Here is a 13,110-nt window from a genome sequence, read left to right as displayed (position 1 = left end):
ATGGACAAAATTACTAGTAAAAAGGAAAGGCACATAGCAGACACTGGTCCTCAGTAATCTGAAATTCATCCAGGCACATATTTTCAGGTTCCCCTACTCTGGAGGCAGGAAATATTCCTTGATTGGCACTCAGTTTTACCCTCTGAGGTTAGTTCCCTTACATATTGTTCTCATTGGATCTTGGTTCAGTCCTCTGAGAAATCCTTTCTTTTCCATAAGAAATGGCTAGGTTTGTAGATTTGTCAGTCTTTTCCTTATTCATTGAAAGTGGGTGGTCTAGAAGCCTTTTTTTCCCCCCATTTTAACTATTTCTGATTAACCCATGCCAATATTACTCCTGCAAATCTATACAACTCTTAAGAACTCTTCTTACCTAGCATAAGGTCTATGGGTACCATTTTAAACCTTTCTAAGGGGGAGGGTAAATGAAGGAGATTAAGATGAGGGTCTGTGGCTGATGGACTTCATATACTTATATGAAATAGAACAAAGAAGCCTCTTGCAATTGCTTCAAGTGGGGCGGGGAGGGTGTTGAGGAAGAGAGAGGATAGGGGTGATCTAACCAATATACAATATAAGCCTAACCAGAATTGTCACTATGAATCCCCCCCGAACAAATATATTCAAATAAAAAATTTTTATAATAAAAATTCTTTCTGATTCACATTCATTCTGGATTTGATCTTGACCCTAACTTGAGGCTTTTTGTGTGTGTGTGTGTGCTCTGAATTTGATCTTTGTCCTAAGACTATTATTTTCGTTGAGAACCTCTTCCAGGTGGAGAATTAGTGATGGACCTTCTGTATTTTCTGTATTCCTTGAAAGTTGAATGATTTCTTCTTTAGCTCATCATCTTGCAGTATACTATACACAGCTAAGAGAAACTGTTTCCATCTTCTGCCTGGAAATCTTACTCAGATCCCTGAGTTCATTAAGCACTTTTTTTTGTCTTCCAGTTTACTGCAAGCAATAGCCTTTACCATTTATGTCACTTACTATATAAGTTCATGATCTGTGTCACCCCTTTTCAGCTTCCAAAAGCAGTTTCCTCACTGCTCTTTCAAGCTTCTACTAATAGTCCTCTTGTCAAACTTCCAGCCTCCACCTTCCATCTGGTCCCAAAGTCAGTGCTACTTGTTGTAAGCTATTGTTGTGGCACCATCCCACTTCTAGGTACCAATTTCTAATATCAACTACCCATGAGCTATGAATTCCAGTGCATAGTAAGAGTGACTTGGTTGCTTCACATGCTGTTGACCAGTTTCACTCTTGTGTCTGGGACTTAGTTTTCCACCTGGCCATTCTCTTTCCACATATCAGATAACCTGGACTTTTAAGCATGCATTTTAGGGATTATCTGTTTGTTGTAACTAGATAAGATCAATACCTCAGTAGGTACCACAGCCCCTGTGGTAATGGGCTGGTCTGTGTCCTCTAGAATACACCATCACCATGTATGACACCAAAACCCGTGAGCTCCGCTGGAACGCCACCTACTTTGACTATGCAGCCTCACTGCCCGAAGATGATGTAAACTACAGTAAGCACGGCTGGGCGGGTTGGGGGAGCTCATGAGGTTGGCCTAGCACCTTCCCTCTATGAGAAATGATTGCTCTAAAGAGCAGGATTTTCTTTTAAGACAACCTGATGAGGTGCTGGACTTTGCATGAGCTTGTAGTAAGTACTCCCCACAGTCATGTGGCATAAGCCTGGGTGATAAGTCTGGGGGAGCCAACTTCTGGGTTAACCAGGGAGGAAGGAGACCATGTCTGTTGAGACTCTGTGTCACAGAAGAAATTTACTACAAGCCCGTGGACAGTAAAATTAAAAACCAACATGTGACATCAGTGGCCCCATCAAGAAAGCTACTCTAAATGTGGCTTATTCTCTAGTTATTTATTCCCCCCAACTCAAATGATAACTGAGAAACCCAGTTGTGTCATCTTAACATTGGTATCTGACTCTCCCTTTTCTGGTTCAGGACCTAGAATATTTTTGTCTGTCTTTGAGCACTCCTTGGTGAATCACATGCACTCAGGTCTGACTTTCAACCTGGTCCATAAGGGTTTTTTTGTTTTGTTTTTTGAGACAGGGTCTCATTATGTAGCCCAGGCTGGACTTAAACTTGTGACCCTCCTGTCTCGGCCCCCTAAGTGCTGGAATTATAGGCATGAATCACTATTCCTGGCCTAATCCATAGGTTCTTTTTTTGTGTGTGTGGCACTGGGATTTGAACTCAGGACCACAAGCTTGCTAGGCAGGTGCTTTACCACTTGAACCACTGACCAGTCCAATCCATAGATTTTAAATGATTGCTATAAAACAGCAAAGTGATAGATATCTCTATTGGCTCCTTTCCCTTCAATATTTACTCTTACTTTTTGAATAGAATGGTAAAGAGCATCAGCAAGGAAATTGCCTGTGGAAGAAGGATTCTATCTTATGTTTATATCCCATGCAGCTCTCAGGGTCTTGATATTGAGAAGCCTGAACAAGCTCATTGGAAACCAGTGAGTTGTTCTGAGGAAGTCTGAGAATATTTCAAAAGTGTTGTTTTCTTTAGTTGAGTGATGTAGTTGCCAAGAGAGTAGAGGATGTGGTTGCAGGATGGGGTGAGGCTCGATGTGCTTTGTTGTTTGATCTTTACAGAGATGTCCCACTTTGTGTCCAATGGCGATGGACTGGTGGTAACTGTGGACAGTGAATCTGGGGATGTCTTGTGGATCCAAAACTATGCCTCTCCAGTGGTAGCCTTCTATGTCTGGCATCGGGAGGGCCTGAGGAAGGTGATGCACATCAATGTCGCTGTGGAAACACTGCGCTACTTGACCTTCATGTCTGGCGAGGTGGGGCGCATCACCAAGTGGAAGTACCCATTCCCCAAGGAGACAGAGGCCAAGAGCAAGCTGACGTGAGTTGGGGAATTCAAGGTAGTTGGGGGCAGCAAGGGGCAGCTGTGATGCTGGCATTCTAGAGGTTTTGGTTTTGGTTTTAGTAGGACTTGGGTTTGAATTTAGGGCTTTGTGCTTGGAAAACCTCGCATTCTGGTACTGCTGCAGCATACCATACCTTACACTGGAGGAGGTCAGAGTGTGGAGCACACATCTCTAAGACTGTAAGGAAAATCAAGAACCAAGACTAGTTCATTTGGAAACCCCAGACTATAATAACCAGGGAGTATTCCTGTTGCTTCAGAGTTCTTGAATATTAAATAAAAATTATGGGTGGGGATAAGGCTGTCAGTATAACTATAGTACAATTTGCATATATCTGTTGTAAAAATAAGAGGTTTTTTTTTTTAACTCTATGTATTTTCTTTTTGTTGTTTGTTTTTGCTACTGGGAATCAAACCCAGGGTCTTGTGCAGGCAAGCATTCTACCTCTGAGCTATATGCCTCGCTCAATCTTAATGTATTTTCTAAATTTTTATTATGTTATGTTCATTTTAAAAATAAGAAAAAAATGTTTACAGCATATATGTCCAAGACTCAGCAGACTTGTATTCTCTGTCCCCATCTGCTTACAACCTGTCACTAAGTCACTTAACTCTGCCAAGTTTAATTTCCTATTTTAGAGAATTGTGGGGAAAATCAAATAAAATGATGCATGAAAGTATTGTCTAAAGTAAAACACCACTCAAATTGAAGGTGTTCGTTGAGAGAAGTTTGTATAATTTAGTAGATGACTGGCCCCATCAGAGCTATTGGCAGTAGTTAAGTAGAGGGTGTGGAGATTCAGCCCCACTGTTTTCACAGTGACGTCACAGCCAACATGACCCAAGAGCAAGCTGATGTGTCGGGGAACTTGGGGCAGTAGGGTGCAAATGTTCCAGATAGGGGCAGACCACCTAGGGCAGTAAAAACCTCACCCAGTTAGGAATTTTTTTTTTCTTTTTTTGCCATACTGGGGCTTGAACTCAGGGCCCACTCCACCAGTCTTTTTTCGTGATGGGTTTTTTTCAAAATAGGGTTTCTCAAACTATTTTCCCAGGCTGGCTTCGAGCCAGCTGAGTAGCTAGGATTACAGGCGTGAGCTACTGGCACCCGGCTCAGTTTGGAATTTCTTAAGCATTCATTTTGCTCTTAGCATAGAGCAGTTGACTGCTCCTTGGGGACTCTGCAGCACCTCCAAGGACCTTTGCAAAGCCTTGAAAAGCACAAGGCATTGCAGGTAGCAGCAGTGCTGCTGCTGGGGATCGTCCACACCCCAGCAGGTGTTGGCCAGAGTCATCTGACAAGCTTTGGCAGGGGTGCTCAGCGCTCAGTCTCTTGGCTGGTCATTGATACTGTACTTTCTTCAGGCTGTCCTGGGCCTGGTCTAGTCTGGCCCTGGTATTTTGCTGATGAGGAAACTAAGGCTTGCAGTTAGACGGCTTATCGTATTTCTGTAGGCAGCAAGGGAAGTCCCACTGTCATGTTCCCGGCAGTGTCCCCCACCTCACATACCCCTGCTGCTTTTCTCTATTCCTGGGACTAATGAGGCTCCATGCCTGAGGGCAGTGTTTGGAGGCTGTGATTCTGCCTTCCCAGAAGCCCTGTTTTGTGGGGTGCATACATGAAATGACTTTGGAACTCATTTCTGTTTTCTCTCAGGCCCACCCTGTATGTTGGGAAGTACTCCACCAGTCTGTACGCTTCCCCGTCCATGGTACATGAGGGAGTCGCGGTCGTGGTGAGTCAGTCCTCCATGGGGCTCACAGATTCAGCCTCCCAATTGCTTCTGTTCCTTATTAGCAAAGAATGACCTGGTTACAAAGTGCATTACAGAGCTGAAAGCCCCTAGAGCAGCTTTTGCACAACCATATTCTACTTTGAAAACAAGATATGTGACAGAAGCAGCCAGGAAGACCTGATTATCCCGTTGCTTTTGTTTGCAGAAGTAAACGACCTGAATGGTACAGAGGCCTCCTCAAGCCAGTCCCCCATGTCCTTGTGCCACTCTGTTAATCTCTTTGTGAGAGTTGCATGGTCCAGCAAGTACATCTTCTCCCTGATTCCCCAAAGTTCTCTGTTCATCTTTCTTCTGATACTGTTGTGCCTGGCCTCACACTTCAAACACCCTTCTTCCTTTTCCCTACTCAAATCCCTTCCATCCTTTGTGACCTCTTTCAGCCTCCTTGGGCCTCATCAGCCTGCCTTGAGCACTCTGTCTCTAAATGTCTGAGGTATTATGATTCTGTCTGCTAATCCCGATCCTTCCAGTGTCTGGGCTATTTGTTTATATCTCATCTTCCTAATGAATTGGTTGGCTGCCCCAGCAAGAGGGCAGCAGCTCCAGTGTAGCTTGAGTCAGCACTGGGCACATGACTGGAGTTTATTCCACCCTGTTAATTGCATTGGTTGTAACTAGTAGTATCTACTCATTGTTCTTAGATCCTCCTCTCATAATAGCTCCTTGAAGTTCAGTACATGCATCCTTCTTAGTCCCCAGAAGCCAAACATAAGAATGTGAAAAGGTGTCAGTGGAACACTGCAACATCCTGAGGGAAGAGCTTCCCCTACCCAGACTGAGGGCCTTTCTGTCTTGCTCTGACTTTGCTGAACCTCACAGTAGAAACTGCTCAGCCCGAGGCATGTCGGTTCCTTCGGAGTTCAGGGCAGTGCTGGGGAGGTGTGCTGTGGGACCCAGGGAACCTGCTCTTCATCAGGACTCATGAGCTAATGAAGCACCCTGTCTCTTTAGCCCCGCGGTAGCACTCTTCCATTGCTGGAAGGCCCTCAGACTGATGGTGTCACCATTGGGGACAAGGGGGAGTGCGTGATCACACCCAGCACAGACCTCAAATTTGACCCTGGACTCAAAGGGAAGAGCAAGCTGAACTACTTGAGGAATTACTGGCTTCTCATAGGTAAGAGCCTTACGTGGTGGCGTACTGCCTCCTGGTGGGCAGAAGCCAGCCCTGCTTGCTTACTGCTCTTCATTCTGAATATATTTTGCACTGTCCAGTTCAAAAGGGTTGTTTATTATTTCCAAGGAGAATAAACACGGTAGCCAGGTTATTGGATAGTCCTTAAAAGCTGTTTACTTAAAAAAAAATTAAAAGCTGTTTACTTAATGTTTAAGTACTAAGTTATGTAAACTTGTGTAATTATCTGACACAAGAATATCTGTTCCTGGGCTGGTAGACTGGCTCAAGTGGTAGAGCACTTGCCTAGCAAGTATGAGGTCCTGATTTCAAACCCCAGCACTGCCAAAAAAAAAGAAAAATTCCCAAAGACAAACAAAAAAGAATATCTATTCCTTATTCAGAAGTGACCTTGTGTGAGGTGTGAGATAGGTACCCTTGTTATTTCCATTGTATAACTGGGATAGAAAATGAATGTGGGTGAGGGCCAAGAGAAGAGAGGGACCCAGAGGATTTATAGTCACGAAAAATCAGAGGCTGCCCCTGGGTCAGGGCAGGAAGGTCCCATGTGTGTGTGGTATGTGTGAGAGGTCTGTCTTTCTCTTTCTTTTTCTTTTTTTTTGCTGCTGAGGATGAAATAAGGGCCTCATGCATGCTAAACACTTGCTCTACCACTGAGAGCTCTAGGGGTGAGCTACACCCTAGCCCCTTTTTTCCTTTCTCTTCCCATTGTTGCTATAATTAATGGCCCTGAGGTTGAATTGAAAGCTCTGTCAGAGAGATAGGAGGTTGAGATGACACCCCATGCAGGAGTGTGACAAATAAAGATGAAGAAGTGAGCATACTGTATGCCTAGCAAGTGTCCCAAGTAATTAGAGCAGGATAGAGTTTTCTTCAATCTGATCTACCCTTCTTGTGTCCCATCCCAACTACACAGATTTGCTGCTTCCCAGCTGGAGAGGTGGTAAGAAGTGGGGATGAGTCTCAGCAGAGCAGGATGAAAGGTTGATAGGGGTAGCAGAACACCCTGAAGCTGACAAGGTTTCTTTTCTCCATCCTTTTGGTGTCTGTAGACAGGTCATGGCTAGAGCTCTGGCTCAGGGATGCAAATGACTGGAAAAACATGGACCCAGGAAGCAGCAGGACCTACAGGCAGTAGTCTAGATAGAGTGTACGCTCAGGAGCTGCAGAGAGGAAACTGGGGCTCAACCATTGCAGGTTGTCTAGGCCCTTTCTTTTTCCTTCAGATTCCTTATAGCCATTTTTATCTTGATTGTTATTATTACCTAATAAAAGACAAAGATGACAAGAGTTCTACTTTTTCTTTTTCTTTTTTTTTTTTTAACAGAAGTTTGGGAAGCATGCATGACAGGCCCATGCTGAGAAAAAAAAATAGCTAATTGAGCAAAGGCCATTAAAATTACAAGGTTACTCAGTTTTATGTACCAATTAAGGGCATATAAAGTACCTGCCAGTGGTTAAGAAGTGACACTAAGGAAATGTGTTTGAGAATACAAAAAATATCGAGGAAAATCTCAATGGCTGAGATCCCTTCAAAATAGGCAGGTTGTCCAAGTAAGAAAACTAGGAGACCTAACAAAATATAAAGAGGTAGTTAAGTAAGGATCACACAATTCTGAGGTTCCTTTTGAGGATCTCCATACCCAGTCATTTTTAAATAAGGTAGTGGAAGTATGTGACAATCTCCTTGTCAACTAGGGTCATAGGAAGCACCTTTTTATGTCCAAGTATGTCCTTTGATTTGGTTTTTGTGGAACATTAAAGATATCCCACATTCATCTTAGAGGTGAAATGGGTCCAATTTGCATAAGAAGTATGGGGTGTGGTTGCTCCTGAGAAGAGGCTCTGACCTAGATTTTCTCAGCATTACTTTGTCCCAGAAGCACATGCCATCCCTGGAGGGCCTGATGCAGGAGGTCCTGGCCACGTGTTTTTTTTTTGCTCTGGAGTCTAGACCTACTGATGCTGATACATAATAAATCACAAAGGCCAGGTGCTGTTTATATAAAAATGTTTAGGGATCTCTTGGTTAGGTTTATAGAATCTTTAGTTCAGTGTGCAGCAAGATACTACTAAAGGTCCAGCTTCAGGAGAAGCCTGTTTATAAGAAGGAGTCCTGAGCTGGGTGCCAGTGGCTTACACTTGTAATCCTAGCAACTTGGGAGACAAATTGGGAGGATCAGGGTTCAAGGCCAGCCCAGGCAAATAGTTCATGAGACCCCCATCTCCAAAATAACCAGAGCAAAATGGATGGGAGGTATATTGCTCAAGCAGTAGAGGGCCTGCTTTGCAAGCATGAAGCCCTAAGTTCAAACCTCAATCCCACCAAAAAAAAAAAGGAATCGTTGTGACTTGACTTCTGTAGCAATCTCTTGGTAGAGGCCCTACAGATAGGCAGGACTGGTGGGAAAAGGGCATGCAGGACACTGCAGCACAGGATGACGTGGAAAGACAAACTCATTTCTCCTGGCTATGGGTCTCTTATTAATAAGCCTCAATTACCTGTGGTTACCCATGTTCAGATTCCTGGACCTGCTGACAAGTCTGACTTAGGAGTCTGAAGGAGGCAGCCACACATGGGGGTCATGTAAAGCATCTCTCAGCTTTCCTTGGTAGATAAGGGAAAACTAGGTAGGGTTCCCTTACAGAATGATGGTGTGTTATAAGTAGAGAACTGACCTAGAGAGAATGAGGTCAGATGACAGATTAAAGAGGGATTTCCCAGATTAGGAAATGCAAGCTTGAACTTGTTCCTGTCAGTTCTCCTCTTGGCACACATGTCCTACAGCCTCTGATGGGTTTGGGAGAACAGTGGAAAGAATATAGGGCAAGAGAGACCTGAATCAGGGTAAGAGCCCATCCCAGTGAGAGAAAAAGGAAAGCCTGTCAGGCTGCTGGCACCATCAAGTAAGAAAGTGACCTGTCTCTTTTAGGCTGTGTGTGGAGTGATTTAATTTTAGAACTAAGCAGATTATCAAGATATATGATATGAGACCCCAAAATCCTTATTTCAGTCATCTTTGTGTGTCTTATGGGCAATTTGCACACAGTAAATGCTGAATTGCTGTGCAATAAATACCAGGTAGTCATGAAATAGTTGTTTACAGAACAATGAGTGAACATGAGAGAGTTGGAATACCCACCTCTCCACACACCCCCCACCCCCCCTGCTGCCAGCCATCCAGTAGCTATTTCTTCTGGCTCTCTTATCAGTAATTCACCACTTCCTCAGAAGGAAGCTCATATGTAGCTGGGAGGAGGAATAGAACTCCCCCTGACCAACTGAAAAGCTCAGAAGGGACTCATAGCCTTAGTAAAGTGATATTACCAGAAAAAGCAATGGAAGGAGAATTCCTTGGACTTTGAGAGAAGCCTCATAATGCTCCACCTGTGAGTCGGACATGTGCCAACACAGGCTTTGCTTTGGAATTCATCACAAACATCCTGATCCCTCTCATGACAAGGACATATCCTTGCTCTCATTATGAGACTCAGAATACTACATTCTGCCATCAAGTAATAAAATAACTGTTTCGATGGGATTTTTCTGGTAACTGTCTCTCATTTTCTCTCACTATATAGATGTAAAGGGTTTCCTTATAGAAAGGACCTTTCCATGGGTAGCAACTGTTGCCCAAGTAGTGTTGGGTGTGACCACAGGTTGGAAAACTGTTCTCATTAAAGATTTTTTCCTCTCAGGACACCATGAAACCCCACTGTCTGCATCTACCAAGATGCTGGAGAGATTTCCCAACAATCTGCCCAAACACCGGGAAAATGTGATTCCTGCTGATCTGGAGAAAAAGAACTTTGAGGAAGTGAGTGGGGAAGAGAACTAACTGATTCTGGCTCTTCCTATCAGGTGTTGGGGGACTAATCAGGGTCTCAATTGAGACAGATGGCCTGCCCAAATTAGGGCAATTTGAGGGGACTTTAGTAGCAGGAGTGTTCACAGAGATGTGGGCAGTACCAATGGACTCAGTGTACCTTGGCCTAAAGCCAGAGAGGTTGTAGAATGGGCCCAGTACAGGATTCAGGGGCTCTGATTGAGGATTCAGCAGCCACACAGCACTCAGCCTATTCCCCTTCTCCACTCCTCTGCTCATGCTCCCTGCTAGCTTCGCCCAGCCCCAAACCAGAGGGCAAGGAGACCACATGGGTCAGCCTTCTAGGACACAGAGCAGGGCTGTGGGAGGAGAGCCCACATGATCAGCAGAGGGACAACCTTAGTGAGCTGTTCAGGCCTGGCAACCCCACCAAGAGGGTTCTGGTGATAAGAGGAGGAACCTAGGCTAGGGGAGGGTCTGAAAAATGAGAGCAGCTGCTGTGATGAGACTGTGATCACAACAGAGTCACTTGAGAGACTTAGGTTTTATCCAGAGGCAAAGGAAAACCATGGTCTTTTAAAAGCCCAGGGGACAGTGTCTATTGTCCATCAGCTCTGAACATAGCCAGGTTGAAGAAATACACTTATTCCTATAACAGCAATCTTGAACAGCATTGTCCTAAGATCTTATCAAAGTCATGCACGTTCATTATTGAGCACTTAGAAAGTGAAACTTATTAGATTAAGACAATACCCTTAATCTAATATCCAGACGTAGCCACGGTTCAAATTTTCATATATAACCATCTGATTTAGAGCAAAGGGTCTTTTAAAAATCCATCAAAATATTCTGAGGTACATCTATATGGTAACAAGATATCAAACGAGCAGATATGTCCCAGTGAGTGTTGTCCCTAGTCGCATGCTCCACAAACATTCCTCAGTCGCCTGCTGTACGCCAGGCAGGCCACACCCCTGTGTTTGCTGTGGGGAGGCATGAGCAAAGGAAAGGGGTGCCTGGAAGGACTCGGGGTACAGCTGGAAAGGGAGAGAAGTGCACCGGAGGCTGACATCTGGGGTGATGAAATGATGCGAGCACCTGGGGAATCTGTGCATATAGCCGGGAGGCAGTGTGTAAATTTTTTTGGGCAAACACTTAACAACATGCCTGGAACACCAGGTGTTTGAGAACAGATCAATGTGTTATTCTAAACTGTTCCAAGAAGTCCCTAGATTCTAAGGAGCTTGGATGGAAGCTCCATTTTTTTTATCTGATTTAATTTGGGGCTTCTTAATAAAAATTTCTTTAACAAAGGCTTATGGTGCTTTTCAAAAAACTTTGGGAAAATAGCAGAATTCTTGAATAAAAGTTTACAAGCAACTTAACAAAGCAATTTCTTTATTAGTTATATGCCTGCACATATGTGCAGCTCTCTTTTTCTTTGAGACAGGTTCTCACTGTGTGGCTTAGGCTGTCCTCAAACTGCAATCCTCCTGCCTCAGCCTTTCATGTGCTGGGATTAAAGGGATGAACCACCATGCCTGGCTCTAGCGTTCCTTGTCAATGTGACACAGTATTATCAAACTGACTACCAGCTTTTCACCAGACTTTTTTTTTTTATAAATGATTTCATAGTTTCCCCAGCTATGAAATCTACCATCAAAGGAAAAAGTTTTTGCCTTCATTGAGGGTTTTCCAAAGAATATCAGGATCTGAAGGCATTTCCAAATGTATTGCTCTAAAATCTGTTTTTGGACAACCGTAATGTCACTGTAGATGTTCATGGCCTTTCAGAGCAGTTGGTTCAAAAGTGGCAACAATTATTTGGCTATGTGACCTTTGAGCTCAAAAAAAAAAAAAAAACCAAAACACATTACAAGTATACTCCTGTGTTGTAAATAGAGGTTACCTCTCTTGATCACTCACCTCATCTGTATCTGGCTAAAAATTTTGCAGTGATATAGCAACTCTTTCCCATTCAAGGTTATCAACCTGGTTGACCAGACTTCGGAAAATGCTCCAATTACTCTATCTCAGGATATGGAAGAAAAGTTGGCTCCTGCTCCTGCCAAGCCAGAGGCCCCCGTGGACTCCATGCTCAAGGACATGGCCACCATCATCCTGAGTACCTTCTTGCTGGTCGGCTGGGTGGCCTTCATCATCACCTACCCCCTGGTAAAGTTCAGCCCCTCTCCTGTCTCTACCCTGTCATGTTCCCTAACCTCTCCTCCCATCACTGTGTCAGTGAGGGCCACACAAAAACAGCCAATACATTTCCTTTCACATTTAAAAGTCAATATTTGTTTATCTTGAAAAATGTTCTAATTGAAGAGACATTAGCTTCTTTTTTTTTTTTCTATGCACCTTCTTCTTTTTTTTTTTGTTCATTTTTCTTTTATTATTCATATGTGCATACAAGGCTTGGTTCATTTCTCCCCCCTGCCCCCACCCCCTCCCTTACCACCCACTCCGCCCCCTCCCGCTCCGCCCCCCTCAATACCCAGCAGAAACTATTTTGCCCTTATCTCTAATTTTGTTGTAGAGAGAGTATAAGCAATAATAGGAAGGAACAAGGGGTTTTGCTGGTTGAGATAAGGATAGCTATACAGGGCATTGACTCACATTGATTTCCTGTGCGTGGGTGTTACCTTCTAGGTTAATTCCTTTTGATCTCACCTTTTCTCTAGTACCTGTTCCCCTTTTCCTATTGGCCTCAGTTGCTTTAAGGTATCTGCTTTAGTTTCTCTGCGTTAAGGGCAACAAATGCTAGCTAGTTTTTTAGGTGTCTTACCTATCCTCACCCCTTCCTTGTGTGCTCTTGCTTTTATCATGTGCTCACTCATAGTCCAATCCCCTTGTTGTGTTTGCCCTTGATCTAATGAGACATTAGCTTCTTAGAAAAGGACAATTTTGTATCTAAATCTTAAGTGTTTTTTCAGGAAACAGGTGTAACAGCTGATTTATAAACCTGCCCACAGATCATTTTTGAATACCTAATTGTATCTTCTAAGAATAAAGTTAATAGATGAAATCTTTCTTCCCTTAAAAGCTGCCTGTTAGATCAACTGGAGTGAAAAAGGCTTATGTAATTCCTTTGACTTCCTTGTTGGAAATAAGTGAACAAAAATTATGTGACTGAGTAGGTGGTGGGTGGGATAAGACATCAATCCCCTCAGTAAGTTGTTAAGCATTTCGGAGTTACTTCCTCAGAACACCAGCGCACAGGCAGCTCACATCCCTGTGCAATTGGGATGAAAAACCTTTCCCATACTTTGCTTTCTATTATTTTACTTCACACCTACCTGTGAAATCATTATTATTTATCCTATGACCACAAAAGAAGAAACTAGGCTCTGAGAAACTAATTACCTTTCCAGAGTACTCAGCAGTAGATGTTTCCAGAACTTCAAACCCAGG

At 43.6% G+C, this 13,110-nt stretch overlaps 1 protein-coding gene across 5 annotated transcripts in view; it reads left to right on the top strand.

The window, feature by feature from the left end:
* The window catches only part of Ern1 (endoplasmic reticulum to nucleus signaling 1), a 90,822-nt gene that overhangs the window by 60,586 nt on the left and 17,126 nt on the right, over positions 1-13,110 (top strand). For all 5 annotated transcript variants that reach the window (XM_074045415.1, XM_074045419.1, XM_074045418.1 and 2 more), the window contains 6 exons: positions 1,439-1,540; positions 2,650-2,911; positions 4,593-4,671; positions 5,683-5,848; positions 9,566-9,684; positions 11,677-11,868. In XM_074045415.1, the coding sequence (XP_073901516.1) occupies positions 1,439-1,540; positions 2,650-2,911; positions 4,593-4,671; positions 5,683-5,848; positions 9,566-9,684; positions 11,677-11,868 (920 nt within the window). The remainder of the gene's footprint in view (positions 1-1,438; positions 1,541-2,649; positions 2,912-4,592; positions 4,672-5,682; positions 5,849-9,565; positions 9,685-11,676; positions 11,869-13,110) is intronic.

Source organism: Castor canadensis, chromosome 11, assembly GCF_047511655.1.
Source record: "Castor canadensis chromosome 11, mCasCan1.hap1v2, whole genome shotgun sequence".
NCBI classification, from domain to species: Eukaryota; Metazoa; Chordata; class Mammalia; order Rodentia; family Castoridae; genus Castor; species Castor canadensis.
The sequence above is the reverse complement of the archived record's forward strand: the minus strand, read 5'-3'. Positions and strand labels throughout refer to the sequence as shown.